Source organism: Arachis ipaensis, chromosome B06 (genome assembly GCF_000816755.2).
Source record: "Arachis ipaensis cultivar K30076 chromosome B06, Araip1.1, whole genome shotgun sequence".
NCBI lineage: Eukaryota > Viridiplantae > Streptophyta > Magnoliopsida > Fabales > Fabaceae > Arachis > Arachis ipaensis.
This window is the reverse complement of record NC_029790.2, coordinates 128,418,132-128,431,415: the sequence shown is the minus strand read 5'-3', so window position 1 is coordinate 128,431,415 and position 13,284 is coordinate 128,418,132. Positions and strand designations below refer to the sequence as shown.

The 13,284-nt window shown below is 36.1% G+C and overlaps 2 protein-coding genes across 4 annotated transcripts in view; both read left to right on the top strand.

The window, feature by feature from the left end:
* LOC107647533 lies at window positions 5,644-6,688 on the top strand. The gene is made up of 4 exons (XM_016351605.1): window positions 5,644-5,822; window positions 5,880-5,946; window positions 6,314-6,409; window positions 6,542-6,688. Exons 1-4 carry the CDS (start codon window positions 5,644-5,646, stop codon window positions 6,686-6,688), a joined length of 489 nt encoding a protein of 162 aa, XP_016207091.1.
* Window positions 8,777-13,284, top strand: part of LOC107605173 — a 6,927-nt gene continuing 2,419 nt past the window's right edge. Inside the window, exons 1-5 of one of the 3 annotated variants that reach the window (XM_021105105.1) lie at window positions 8,777-9,014; window positions 9,921-10,046; window positions 11,044-11,114; window positions 11,235-11,321; window positions 11,980-12,460. In XM_021105105.1, the coding sequence (XP_020960764.1) occupies window positions 9,926-10,046; window positions 11,044-11,114; window positions 11,235-11,321; window positions 11,980-12,234 (534 nt within the window). In that variant the 5' untranslated portion in view covers window positions 8,777-9,014; window positions 9,921-9,925 and the 3' untranslated portion in view covers window positions 12,235-12,460. Of the gene's footprint in view, window positions 9,015-9,920; window positions 10,047-11,043; window positions 11,115-11,234; window positions 11,322-11,979; window positions 12,461-13,284 lie in introns of those variants that run through there. The other 2 variants (XM_016306952.2, XM_016306951.2) reach the window with 2 other exon arrangements.

The window sequence follows — 13,284 nt, the reverse complement described above, 5'->3', positions numbered from 1 at the left end:
AGGGGGAGGGAGAGAGAGAGAGAGGGGGAAGAGAGGAAAAGAGAGAGAGAGAGAGAGAGAGAGAGAGAAGGGAGAGAAGGAAGAAAGGGGAAAGAGAGAGAAGGGAGAGAGGAGGGAAGAAAGAGGAGAGAGAGAGTGAAGGGAGAGAGAGAGAAAGAGTATGTAAAAATTAATTTTAGAGTTTAAATAAAACCAGTTTTAATTTGGTTTAAAACTAAACTGAACCATAAAAACTGATTTTTAATAAGCTGGTTTTCATAAAAACTATAGTTTCAGTTCAGTTTTTTATTTAAAAAAATTGGTTTATTTAAAACAGTTTCAGTTCAGTTTCAATTTAGTTCAGTGAAACCAGTTTTTTTGCACACCCATAATGATGAGGATCAGGCACTCATATTGTTACTTTCATTACCAAAGTCCTATAAAAATCTGGTGCAGACGTTGATGCTGGTGGGTGACACTCTGACCATGAATGAGACGAGAGCATCACTTTTAGCGAATGATCTACGTAAACTTGCTACAAGTGTAATGTCATCTCCAAATGGAAGAGAGTATAATGATCAAGCACAAGGATTGTTCGCGGCTAGAGAAAGGACTAATGAAAAAGGAAAAGGTAATAAGTGTGGAAAGTCTAGGCCAAAATCTAGACCTCACGCGGAGAGAACATGCTTTAAATGTGGGGAGCCTGGACATTTCAAATCAAATTGTCCAAATAAGAAGATAACTTTCAAGAAACAGAACAATGACAACCCAAAAAAAAAAGCAAGAAGCAAGCTACGTCTCAAATGATGAGGAGGACTGTTACTCTGTGTCAGAACAATCTTATGAAATCTTTGATAAGTGGATTCTTGATTCAGAAGCATCTCACCATATGTGTCCAAATAGGAAGTGGTTTACTACCTATCAAAGCATAAATGGTAGCACAATTTTAATGGGCAATGATCATGCTTATAAAACTGTGGGGTTGGGTACTATAAGAATCAATATGCATGATGAAATAGTAAAAACCTTAAAGGATGTGAGACGTATTCTAGACTTGCGGAAAAATCTTATCTCTATAGGTTTGTTGGAGAAAAATGGTTGCAAAATAGTTGCGAAAAATGAGGTACTAAAAGTTGTTCGTGGTTTGGTAGTGATGAAGGGAGTTCGTCACGGTAGTCTTTATTCTCTTTTGGGGACAACAGTCACAGGTGAGTTAGCAGTTAGAATCGGTGGAAGTAGAGATCAAACAAATTGCACAAGAATATGGCACATGCGACTTGGACATATGTCAGAGAAAGGTCTATCATTGCTTTGTGGACAAGGTTTGTTGAAGAATATGAAGAAACCACAAATAGAATTTCGTGAGCATTGCGTGTATGGAAAGGCACACAGGGTGAAGCTTTCTACAAGAAAGTACAAAAGCAGAGGGTTGTTAGACTACGTGTATACTGATGTTTAGGGCCCATCTAAAGTTACTTCCAAGGGTGGTTCCAGGTATTTTGTTACTTTTGTTGATAATTATTCCAAGTATGTTTGGGTTTACTTCCTCAAGCATAAGAATGAGGTATTCGACACTTTTAAGCGATGGAGAGCAATGGTTGAAAATCGAACAGGTAGAAAGCTGAAAACTCTACAATCAGATAATGACACAGAGTACACATGGGGCTTTCAAGGAGTTCTGTGATCGAGAAGGCTTTGTGAGATACTGGACAGTTAGAGAAACACCACAACAGAATGGAGTCGCTGAACGATACGCTACTTGAGAAGGCATGGTGTATGCGCTCTAATTCTGGGTTAGGCAGAGAGTGGTGGGTGTAACACCCTACCACACAAAGCTTTATGCTTAAACCGTAAAACAGAGGTGGTGTGGTATTACAACCTCTAAAACAAAATATATATACGTATAATAATTAAAAGAACGTAGTACACTAGGAGTCTTGAAGGATTGGTAAAACAAAATTTGCAAAAATAAATAGTGCATCGCTCAGAAAACGAGATTACTTGTGTGCGAAGGAACCGAAAGTCAACGAACATAATGTAACAGAAACTACGAGTAGAGAGCCAAAACGATACATAATATCAAGCTCCTAACTCAGCTTGCAAAACCAAGACTGGCTGGAGAATATTTACATACATACATACATACATACATACATACATACATACATACATACATATATATATATATATGTATATACCCAAAGTCCAAAATACATAAATAAAACCCTAGCTCTCCATTAGCCTCTAAGAGGAACAAAATAACAAGTCAATCAGAGAGAGTTAAGTATATGTATATACATAAGCTATATATCAAAATAAACCCAAGAACTACTCCACTTCAGAAGTCCAGACGCCTAGCGAGGAGCCTCTCGACCTGCATCTGAAAAACACAACACAGTATGGGGTGAGAACCGGAGGTTCTCAGCATGGTAAAGGTGCCACACACATAATATATAAGGTCCTGGAAATGCCAGAGGCAATCCTAGAATGCCGAAACTCAGATTATAAAACTTAAAGAACTAAACAGAAACTATAAATCAGGGTGGTTCTCTAAGGCTTTCTCAACTAAACCAATTCCTTAAATCTAACTAGAACTTAAATAGAATCCTCAATCTCTCTGCCTTTCCTCCGTTCCTCCATCTCCGGTAATTACAAAGACAAACAAGTAGACAAAGCAAGCACAGGTAGAATACAGATAACACAGATATCAATTATGACAATTAGCATATTATAATCAATTAGACAATCCCAATTAATGCACAAACAAGCAATACATACAAATGCATATGATGCATACCTGTCCTATGGCTGTTGATATCAACTGTTGGTTACGTAGCCATCCCGACATGTTTTCAGAGCTAAAAAATACACCATGGGGAGAATTCCCAAGCTGACATGGAGAAAGAGAATGCCCCCAAGCTCAATAATATCCATGGGACGAATCCCAAGCTGACATGGGGAGAAGAGACAACACCCCAAGATGACATGGAAAAAACAATATCCCACGCTCAATAATATCCATGGGACAAATCCCAAGCTAACATGGGGAGAAAAGACAACATCCCAAGCTGACATGGGGAAAACAATACCCCAAGCTCAATAATAACCACGTGAAAAATCCCGACTGACATGGGGAGACAACGCCCCAAGCTCAAGTTGTTCAATCGTTTCTTACAATTTATCATCTTCAATTTCATACTGATTCATATCTCATCTCATTATTCTTAATTATTTAACATCATTATCAATATCATTTTACTCTCTTAATTACCTCATATACCATTTTCATCATCTTTATTGATCAAATACCATCTCCTCTGATCACTTATTACCCTTTTAAAAGAATCTTTTTTCACCTTTAAGTTACAACAATTTCCTAACTTCATCCTATGACTAGGCTTACTAACAATATTTAGACTAAAGAAATGAAAATAGAAATCTAGAGGTTCGAGTTTGAGCTTTAAAACACAAAAATATGTTTTTGCTGAAAACAGGACCACGCGTATGCGTAAAATGAAAATAGAAATCTAGAGGTTCGAGTTTGAGCTTTAAAACACAAAAATCTGTTTTTGCTGAAAACAGGACCACGCGTACGTGTGGGTCACGCGTACGTGTCGATACGCGTTTAGGCCAAGACGCGTACGCATCCCCTGATTACGTGTACGCATGCAAACCAGGCAGTAGCGTTTGTCCGTGAAAGGGGTATATGCGTACACAAAATATTTCATATCATGTATACGCGTGGAAATGCGTTTTTCCAAAAATTTAACTAAGTCTGAAAAGTTATAGAATTGCTTTTTTAAATTCCAAACTTTCGGCGCGCATAACTTTTTCGTCTTAAATAATTTTTCTTCCGATTTTCGAACGGCGTAAACTTCACGAACCCAATTTTCACATAAAACAAGTTTAAAACCATTTAAGGGTCTGGAAGCCATGTTATGGCTTGCCAAAATTCGGCCAAAAACCAATTTGTACACAAAACCTCAAACCTCAATTTTTTGCAAGTTCCTTTCAAAAACCAACCTACAACATTCAAAATCAGCACCAACTCATATAATATCATAGCAGTATCACTCCATATCCAACCATCACCCATTAAACCTCAATTTTCAACAATATTAATGCTTTAACTTCACTTATATCAACATGATCATCTATACTCCATTTCCTATACAATTTCATTACCATCAAGTTGCCAACTATCATCAACACATCATTCAACATGCTATTTCCCTATCCAAAACAAACAATAATCTCCTCATCCTACCATTTCTCAATTCAACCATATCATGCATCAACATCTCAAATGATCAACAAGATGAGCATATCCCTATTCATTATATATATACACAAACACATATCATCATCAACTCATCACTGAATACTTATCCAACCAACATTAAACTCACAATATATCACTTAACACTTATTCAACAAACACCAAATTCATATCGCAATTCTTTTCAAGGTTACTAAACATCAAATATACTCATCCGTTCCAACCTATCCTATGGTCACCTAGCCTAAATTTTCACAGAACATTATATATTAAATGCGCGAAACCTAAACCATACCTTGACCGATTTCCACGTATTTCTCGAGACCACCCACTAATGCACCGAGCACAGCCCCAAGAGATCCGGAATCACCAAGGCAACATCACCAAATCTCCCACCAAGACTCAAGTGTCCACAAATCAAGCTCCAATTAATATATATACACCTAACGTCACATTACCACACATGTACATATCTAAATTTAATACCCAACACACAAAATTAGAGAATTAACTAGAGTTCTAGGATTTTCACCTTATCAACGGAAAATTGGGACAAGACTCGGCAAGTCCACCAAATTAATTCGATCCTAAACACCGAAACTATACAAAATCTCAACACCATAGCCCAAGGAATTCGAAACTGAAAATGAGGAAATTGAGGAAGAAAAAGACTTCCTTACCTTACAATGTTATGGGCTTTGTAGAGCTTGACGCCGCGAACGCGTGGCCGCAAACAGTGCGGCGACCGAAGCTCGGAGCGAGAAGTTGTGTGGATTTGAAGTGGGTTTGGAACCTTGGAATGTTCTTCCTCCTCTCTTGGCTATGCTTCTATGTTCTTGCATGCAGAAGAGAGAGAAGTGAGCTTCAGCTCACTTAAGTAAGTGGGTTGGTTGGGCCCACTGCACGGGCCCGATTTGGGTCCGGTTCAACCGGTTTGGCCCGTTTGGCCCAATCTTGGGCCGAATTCTTTAAAATTGGTGTCTAAATTTATTTTTAATTAGCTCTATTATATTAAACTATCAAATATCATTTTCTAATTACTTTGATTAATAATTACTTTATGGGTTAGTTATTTACTTATTACTCGTGGTTTACAGTGGGCGGAGTTGGTTGCTACAGCTTGCTACATAGTGAACTGATCCCCATATTCTTCTTTAGATGGAGACACACCTTATAAGGTGTGGTCAGGGGAACATGCAGATTACGAGAAACTCAAAATTTTTTGGATGCATAGCCTATTATCATGTCAAAGATAATAAGCTTGATGATAGAGCTAAAAATGCAATCTTTTTGGGGTATCCAAGTGGGGTTCAAGAGTACATATTTGGAGCGTAAATGATTCTAAGTTTGTAATTAGAAGGGATGTTACCTTTGATGAACGATCTATGGTAGCTTTGTCTAAAGATACGATGCCAAATGATGGTGATGTTGGAAAAACTTCAAATACTCAAGTGGTAGAGATAGAGTCTAAATACCAACAAATAGATTCTAATAATGTTCAGGTGGAGCATCCTAATGCTACTCGAGATGATGCAGATGATGAACTTGATCATGAGGAGATTCAGTGAGAAAATGCACATGTATTACAACAGCAGCAACAGGATTCTTTGGCATCTACTAGGCCAAAGAAGAATTATAAATTCGTTCAGAAGTTCGGATCAGACAAGCTTCTGAGACATTATGGGCAGGTAAACTTGGTAGATTATGCACTCTCGGTAGAGGATGATGAGCCGGTCACCTTCAAACTTGCTATCAAAGAAAAAGATAGAGAAAGTTGGTCGGTCGGCATGGAATAAGAGATGCAATCTCTCCATAAGAACAAGACATGGGAGGTGGTCCCGTTGCCCGTGGAAAAGACTGTAATTGGTTGTATTAAAAAAAGAAGATCCTATTAAGTCAGACAGTACAAGATTCAAAGCTAGGTTAGTAGCAAAGGGATTTGCACAAAAAGAAGGAGGTGTTGATTACAACGAGATATTTTCTCCTGTGGTGAAGCACACTTTCATAAAGGTTCTTTTGAGTCTTGTTGCTCAGGGTGACCTTGAGTTGGAATAGCTAGATATAAAGACAGCTTTCTTGCATGGTGACTTAGAGGAAGAAATTTACATGTATCAACCTGAGGGTTTCAAGGTTGAGGGTAAAAAAAATCAGGTATGTCGCTTAAAGAAATCGCTATATGGATTAAAACAATCTCCTCGACAGTGGTATAAGCGATTTGACTCCTTTATGTTAAAACAAGGTTTTTTCAAAAGTAATTATGATTGTTGTGTATACATTCATAAGCTTTCTAGAAGTGATTATATCTATCTTCTATTGTATGTGGATGACATGCTTATTGCTTCTAAGAACAAGGTGGAGATAGATAAGTTAAAGGTTCAACTTGGTAAAGAATTTGAAGCAAAAGATTTGGGTGTTGCACAAAAATATTAGGCATGAAAATTAAAAGAGAGAGATTAAGCCGAAAATTGTTCTTGAGCCAGAGAGGGTATATTGAGCGCGTTATTGAAAGGTTCGAAATGAAAAATGCTACGTCAGTAGTAACACCGTTGGCTCCACATTTCAAGCTCTCTGGTAAACAATCTCCCACAACAGCAGAAGATAAGGCTTACATGGAAAATATACCTTATGCTAATGCAGTCGGTAGCCTAATGTATGCTATGGTGTGTACATGCCCAGATATTTTACAGGCAGTCAGTATTGTTAGCAGGTTCATGGCAAATCCAGGTAAGACACACTGGGAAACAGTCAAGTGGATATTAAAGTACTTGAAGGGTACCATTGACATAGGTTTATGCTTTAGTGGAAAATCATGTCAAATCAGTGACTTTGTTGATTCTGATTATGCTAGTGATCTAGACAGAAGACGTTCTACGATCGATTATGTATATAAAATACAAGGTGCTCCAGTTAGTTGGCGATCGATGTTACAAGCTACAGTGGCACTATCTACTATAGAGGCTGAGTACATGGCAGTAGCAGAAGGGGTGAAAGAAGCATTGTGGCTAAGGAGTCTTCTAGATGATTTGGGATTTCAACAAGATTGTGTGAATCTGAGTTGTGATAGACAAAGTGCAATTCATTTGGCTAAAAATCAGGTTCATCATTAGGGATGGCAATACCACCCGAACCCGCGGGTACCCATCCCGCCCCTACCCGCTCGGGGAGGGTAATTACCCGCCCCGCACCGGGGCGGGTTCTTAGGGGGGCGGGTTCTTGGGAGGGGCGGGACGCGGGGCGGGGTCAGGTAGAGCAAAAACTCGCCCCTACCCGCCCCGTTGCCACCCCTACCCTACCCTATTCATCACTTCGTGCATGATGTTATAGAGAAAGGCAACATTTGTCTTGTAAAAGTACACACAGATAAAAATTCCGCAGACGTGCTGACTAAAGTAGTGTCAGGAAGCAAGTTCCAACACTGTTTGAAATTGCTCAATGTTGTTCCATGTTAGGCATGGGAATACAAATACTATACTTTGATCGTCTAAAATTTGAGTAGATTTCAAATTGTGATCGATGTGGAGAATTGTGAGAATAAATAAAGGATAAGAGTAATTTTAGGAAGTAAAATAAATGAGTTTTAATAGGAGAGGACTCAAAATGTTTAGTAAGGAGTTTTTGTAGGAGAATTTTATTCTTATTCGTTGAAGTTATATATATATATAGAATTGTAATTGAAGTCAATAACAATAACAATATCCTTATTCACATCATCTTATAGAGTTAGTTAGAAGAAATTTTTCATATTATTTTTCTTCTTTACAAAATATATAACGAGTGCATTATTGTGAGTAGTGTTCAATTTCATATTACTTTGTATCTATTAGAAGTTAAAATTCCGTTGTAGACTCAACAATGATGCTAATGACTATGAGGAAGAAGGAAATATGATAAGGTAGTTTTGAGAAACCAAAACTATTATTTGCGACTCTTTTCAAATAATTAAGAAAATAACTTTAATATACCTTCAGTAAAAAATAATTTTATAAGTATATCTAAATACATAATACTAAGTTAAAAAAAATAATNNNTTTAATTTTAACAAATGTCTTTAGAACATAAATTAGCTAAATTCTAAAATATTTTATACACGACATCAAAACTAACAACTATTAGGATGAAATCCATATTTTTGTAAGAATATTTAGATAATTATTTAAAAGGTACATTAAAAAATTAGACCAAAATTTGATCTCTAGACCTTTATTTCATTTAAAAAAAAACTGTCGACTATTCCACAAAGAATGGCAAAAAAATTTAATTGATGAACCAAATTTTAAGAATAAAAATATAATTTCTTTGATCTAATTGCAGAAAAATAGGTAAAGAACAGTTAACCACTTTTTTTTTTTTTTGGGTCTTGAACAGTTAACCACTTAACCTGAGCTAAATCGAAAATAATGGGCCCTTTTTTTTGGAGTAAAAGCAAATTGAACTCATTTTGGATATGAGGGGAAAAAAGCGAGGAAAAGACTGAAACATACCAAAAGAGAAACCCATGACCCGTTCGGCTCTGTCAAAAAAAAAAAAAGTACTGAAAGACAAACCTAATTCCTAACTGAAATCCCAGTAGCGCGAATTTCTCCGGCCCTCTTCACGCCTTCCAGTAGTCGTCTACTCACAGTTGCCGGTGTCTCCTCGTGGTTTGTGTCTTTCCGCCTTCCCTCGCCTCGTCGTCGTCGTGTTCTTGCTCCGGGGCCTCTCCGTCACTTCCTTCTCGCCGGTTTCGTCGCTGAGTCGCCGTCGACCATCGTGGCTGGTGAGTTCCTGCATTCCCCTCTTCTCTCTTTTTCAATTTTCCCTTTTCCCTTTTCCCTTGTCCCTTGTCCCTGTCAATTTTATTGCTGTAAATCATGACTGAACCATCTTTTGTTGCTGTATTGAGTTAGATTTATTGTTGTATTGAGTTGAATTTGTTGTTGCATTGAGCTAAATTTATGGTTGCTGTTGAGTTGAATTTGTTGCTGTAAATAATCTTTTTGTTGTTGAAAATTATCACTGAGTTGAATTTGTTGCCGAAAATCATCACTCAGAAGAATTTGTTGCTGTAAGAATAGATAGTTTCTGTACAGAGACTCTTAGTCTTAGTCTTAACCTTTAATTGTAATAATAAGAGTTGATTTAATATTGAGTATTGACTATTACATAGGCAGTATTGGATTATTGGTATAATGGTATTTGATGGATTGATTTATAAATTAGTTGAATTTATGTTTTTGATTAGTTTGTTAATCATTAATTTACTGATTGTGTTATGTTTTGCTCTCTTGTTCATTTAAATTGAAAAATTCTTTTGTATTAGTGTCTAGTTTATTATCTATATTTGCTTCATTAGTTATGTCTAAGAGTTGATACTTGATTATTATTAATGTGTTTGTGAAGACATGTTCTTGAATTTTTAATTTTAAGTTTATTGTTTATAATTTCATATTTATATTTAATTGTGACCGAGTCTACCGGTTGAACTAGTGACTCACCAATTGAACCAATGACTCGATCGTATGACCCGGTCGATTACCGGTTTGGTTCTAATAACTATGATTATGAGGCTTTGGTTGATGTTGTATTTTTATTTTTTAAGATTTACATTAGAATATATTTATGTTTCAAAGTTTTCAGTTGTTTGTGACTTTTCTAATCAATTTTTGTCTTTCAATTTCTGAAGCAGTGATGGGAAAGATGAACAAGAATAAGAAGGTAGGGGGGAGACATGGGACTCCAAGTGAACATAATGATATGCAGGATCAAGAGATGGACATAAGGAAAATTATGAAAGAAGTTGAAAATTTTAGTATGTCCCGTATTCTTTCTCATTTGAAGCTTTCCCTTTTCTTGGCTGTTGTCTCCTATCTTTAACTTTTGGTAAATCTAATTTCTCTTGTTGATGTGTTTTGATCTTTTCCTTAGTGTTTAATTTTTTTCGATAAAAAAAGAATAACAATAAGATGAGAGAAAGAATATTACCAACAGTTATAATATACTTCAATGTCAGGCTGTTCTTACTATTTATTATTTGTAAATAGGTTGGATTTCTTTGCTCTCCCCTGATGCAGTTTAATCCTCAGTATACATACTTCGCAAACAAATGCTCTAAGTAGAATTTTATGGATTATGCCAATTTATTTGGGTAGATAGTTGTGATAGGGCATAATAACATGATCTAGCAACTTAGTGTGCCATAGTTGTGTTTAGAGTCTTTTGTTTCAAACACAATTCACTTTTCACTTTCTTTGGCAGTTCATGGATTTGGTGAGATTATCTTTAGAACTTATCATTCCATTGGTCTAGGAATAAACGTTTTAAGGTGCCTCTTATCCTCCTTTTATCTCTTCTTAGAAAGTAGACTTTTTAACAATCTCAATTTCTGGAAAATTTGAAAAGAGTATAGGTAGATGAAGGAAACACATAGTCGAAGAAGTTAAGAAATGCCTACTTTCTTCCGAATTCTAACCAATTTCATCTTTAAAAGAAAGTAGGAAGAGAAAAACAAGATAGGTCTAACCAATCTCCTGCCTGTCTAGTTCATTATTCCCTTCTTGCTTATAACCCATGTAACCTCCCACTATGATTCGATGTAGGCAAGTTTGTTACTGTCCAAGTTCCTTTCTAGCCCTTATTCATGTTTTAGTGAGTTTTACAATGTTTTTACATATTGGAGATGTGAGCTAAACTATATACGATTATCATTATCAGGTTTTACTGGTTTTATTCACCTTCTCACCATGTCTATCCATTATTGTAGTGAATTTGTTTGTTATAATAACTAATGATTAACAATTTTTTATTAGGCTACTCACATATGACATGGAAAGAACGTAAAAAGATTGAGAATCAAAAGGTCGTCTCTCTTGGTGGGAAGGTGAGGACTATCTGTTGATGCTATTTTTTAACATCATGTACCATTGCAAATGGTATTATCAGCAGCATGCTCAAGAATCAAGATGCAAGCTTTAATGGATTTCTGTTTTCCTTTATTTAGCCCCCCAAGAAACAGAGATTACCTCTAAGTGTGGCACGTCCAACACTGAAGAAACAAAAGGAGAGAGAACAGAAAATGCTTCAAGAGGTAATTTATGTTTACAAACATTTTGATTAGGCAAAAATAAACTATGTCTCCTAACATCTTTTCTGTTTTCAAATTTTTCTTTTGTAATAAATGATTTATATTTGCCCACATTCATTTGAAAATTTAAATTGTCTATCCTCATTATAAACGACATTAGTTATATCTACGGAATAGTCCTATTTAGCATATAAATTTGCTAAAATAACATAGATGACACTTTTTGTGACAAATGCTAGTTTCAAATCTTCTCTTTGTCATGGGGGTTCGGCTATATTTTTATGTTGGTTGCCGAAGACCTAACACAACCCTCCTCCTTTATCCGGGCTTGGGACCGGCTATGTACTGCAAGTGTAACATAGGCGGAGTTTCAAATCTTCTCTTTAATGTAAGAAATCACGCTTGCAAAGCATTTGCGAAAAGGATAAATGTTTTGGCCGATTCTTCAAAGTTCAGGGGGCAACATTTGAAATATGTATTTATCCATGGGATGAACTGAGATGTGTATTGCTTTGAGGGGAAAAACCAAAAAATAAGTTAGGAAGAAACTCCCCCTTCAACCCCCTCCCCCTGCCTTCTTATTTTTATTGTCTTCTTTTCGTCTGACTTGCATGGTAAAGACTCTATTAGTCTGTTATCTTATCTGTACCACGTTTTGCAGCGTTTGATTCTTGGACAATTTGGTGGAAAGCATAGTGGTAGCAGTAAAAAATCGGCGGGTAAGCACAAGGCCGAGGACAGGGGTTTGAGATCAAGTGAAGGTCGTTTTAGAAACGGCATACTGGATGTGAGGCATTTATTAAATTCAGCACCATCAACATCAAGAGATCATGACACTGGAATGTCTAGTAAATGGACCAAGAAAGGAGGTAAAGGGAAACCAGGGAAAAAGGGTGGTGGTAAGAAGCATCGTTGAGTACAATCCCCTATTCAATGCAAAAATTTTGTATGAAATTTAATGTAGTGATTCATCAGTGTCTATGAAAATTATGACCCAAATTTGAACTAACCATAGATATTTGAAGTCATTAGTCATATAATTGTTCAAAATAGACAAGGGAACATCATCCGTAGAAATGTAATCCCAAAACCACATTCAAAAACCAAAATAAATCTTGACGAAAGTCACTACATATCCAAAATCATATAGCAAAATAAAATCAGCTCCGGTAATGAGCAAGACCAAGATGTCTACGTTGCTAAACAATATAACTAAAGACAATTATCCGACAATTAGCCCCATCACTGATTTGCACGGTTGGAATCCATGGGTTGGAATGTATTAAAACATTCTAGAGGTAATCTAACACTTGTAAATTGTAATAGACTATTCTAACATAAGAAGCCAGCATAGAACACGATGCCGACACGTGCAATTAATTATAGAACGCTACAGGATATATGTATTGTTCATCCTGCACGGTACAAATAACGATCTGACAATTAATGCATTTAATTTATAAATTTTTTTATAACATCACATTTTCGTAACCTAACTTACATAATTTAAAAGGCTACATTCTTGAATAACAGTTTTTTTTTATTCATATATTGTATTGCTGAAAACTCTTGCACTTTAATAACCTATTTTAAAAGGGTGTTCTCTGGTGGCCTGGAATCCCGTGACTAAGGGTGATTAGCAACACCATTAATAGTAAAGTTATCGAATGAATAAATGGTGGTTTTTGTTTTCATATAATGCAAACAATGTCTCAATAGTGTGTGACCCTTTGCTGAGCTGATTGGAACTTGGAAGAGACTATTATAAATTTATAATTTAACCCGTAATAAGTGTTTATGTTATGTTAAATGTGTGGTAACTTGTGCTAAGTTACTGTGAGGACAATGTTGTAATTTTATATCCAGAAAGCCAGTTTTGTTGTTTGGGGCTTAATTGGGCAAAAACGAAGAAATGAATTGTCAACGAATACCAGATCCAAATAAAACAAAATTGAACTTATTTTGT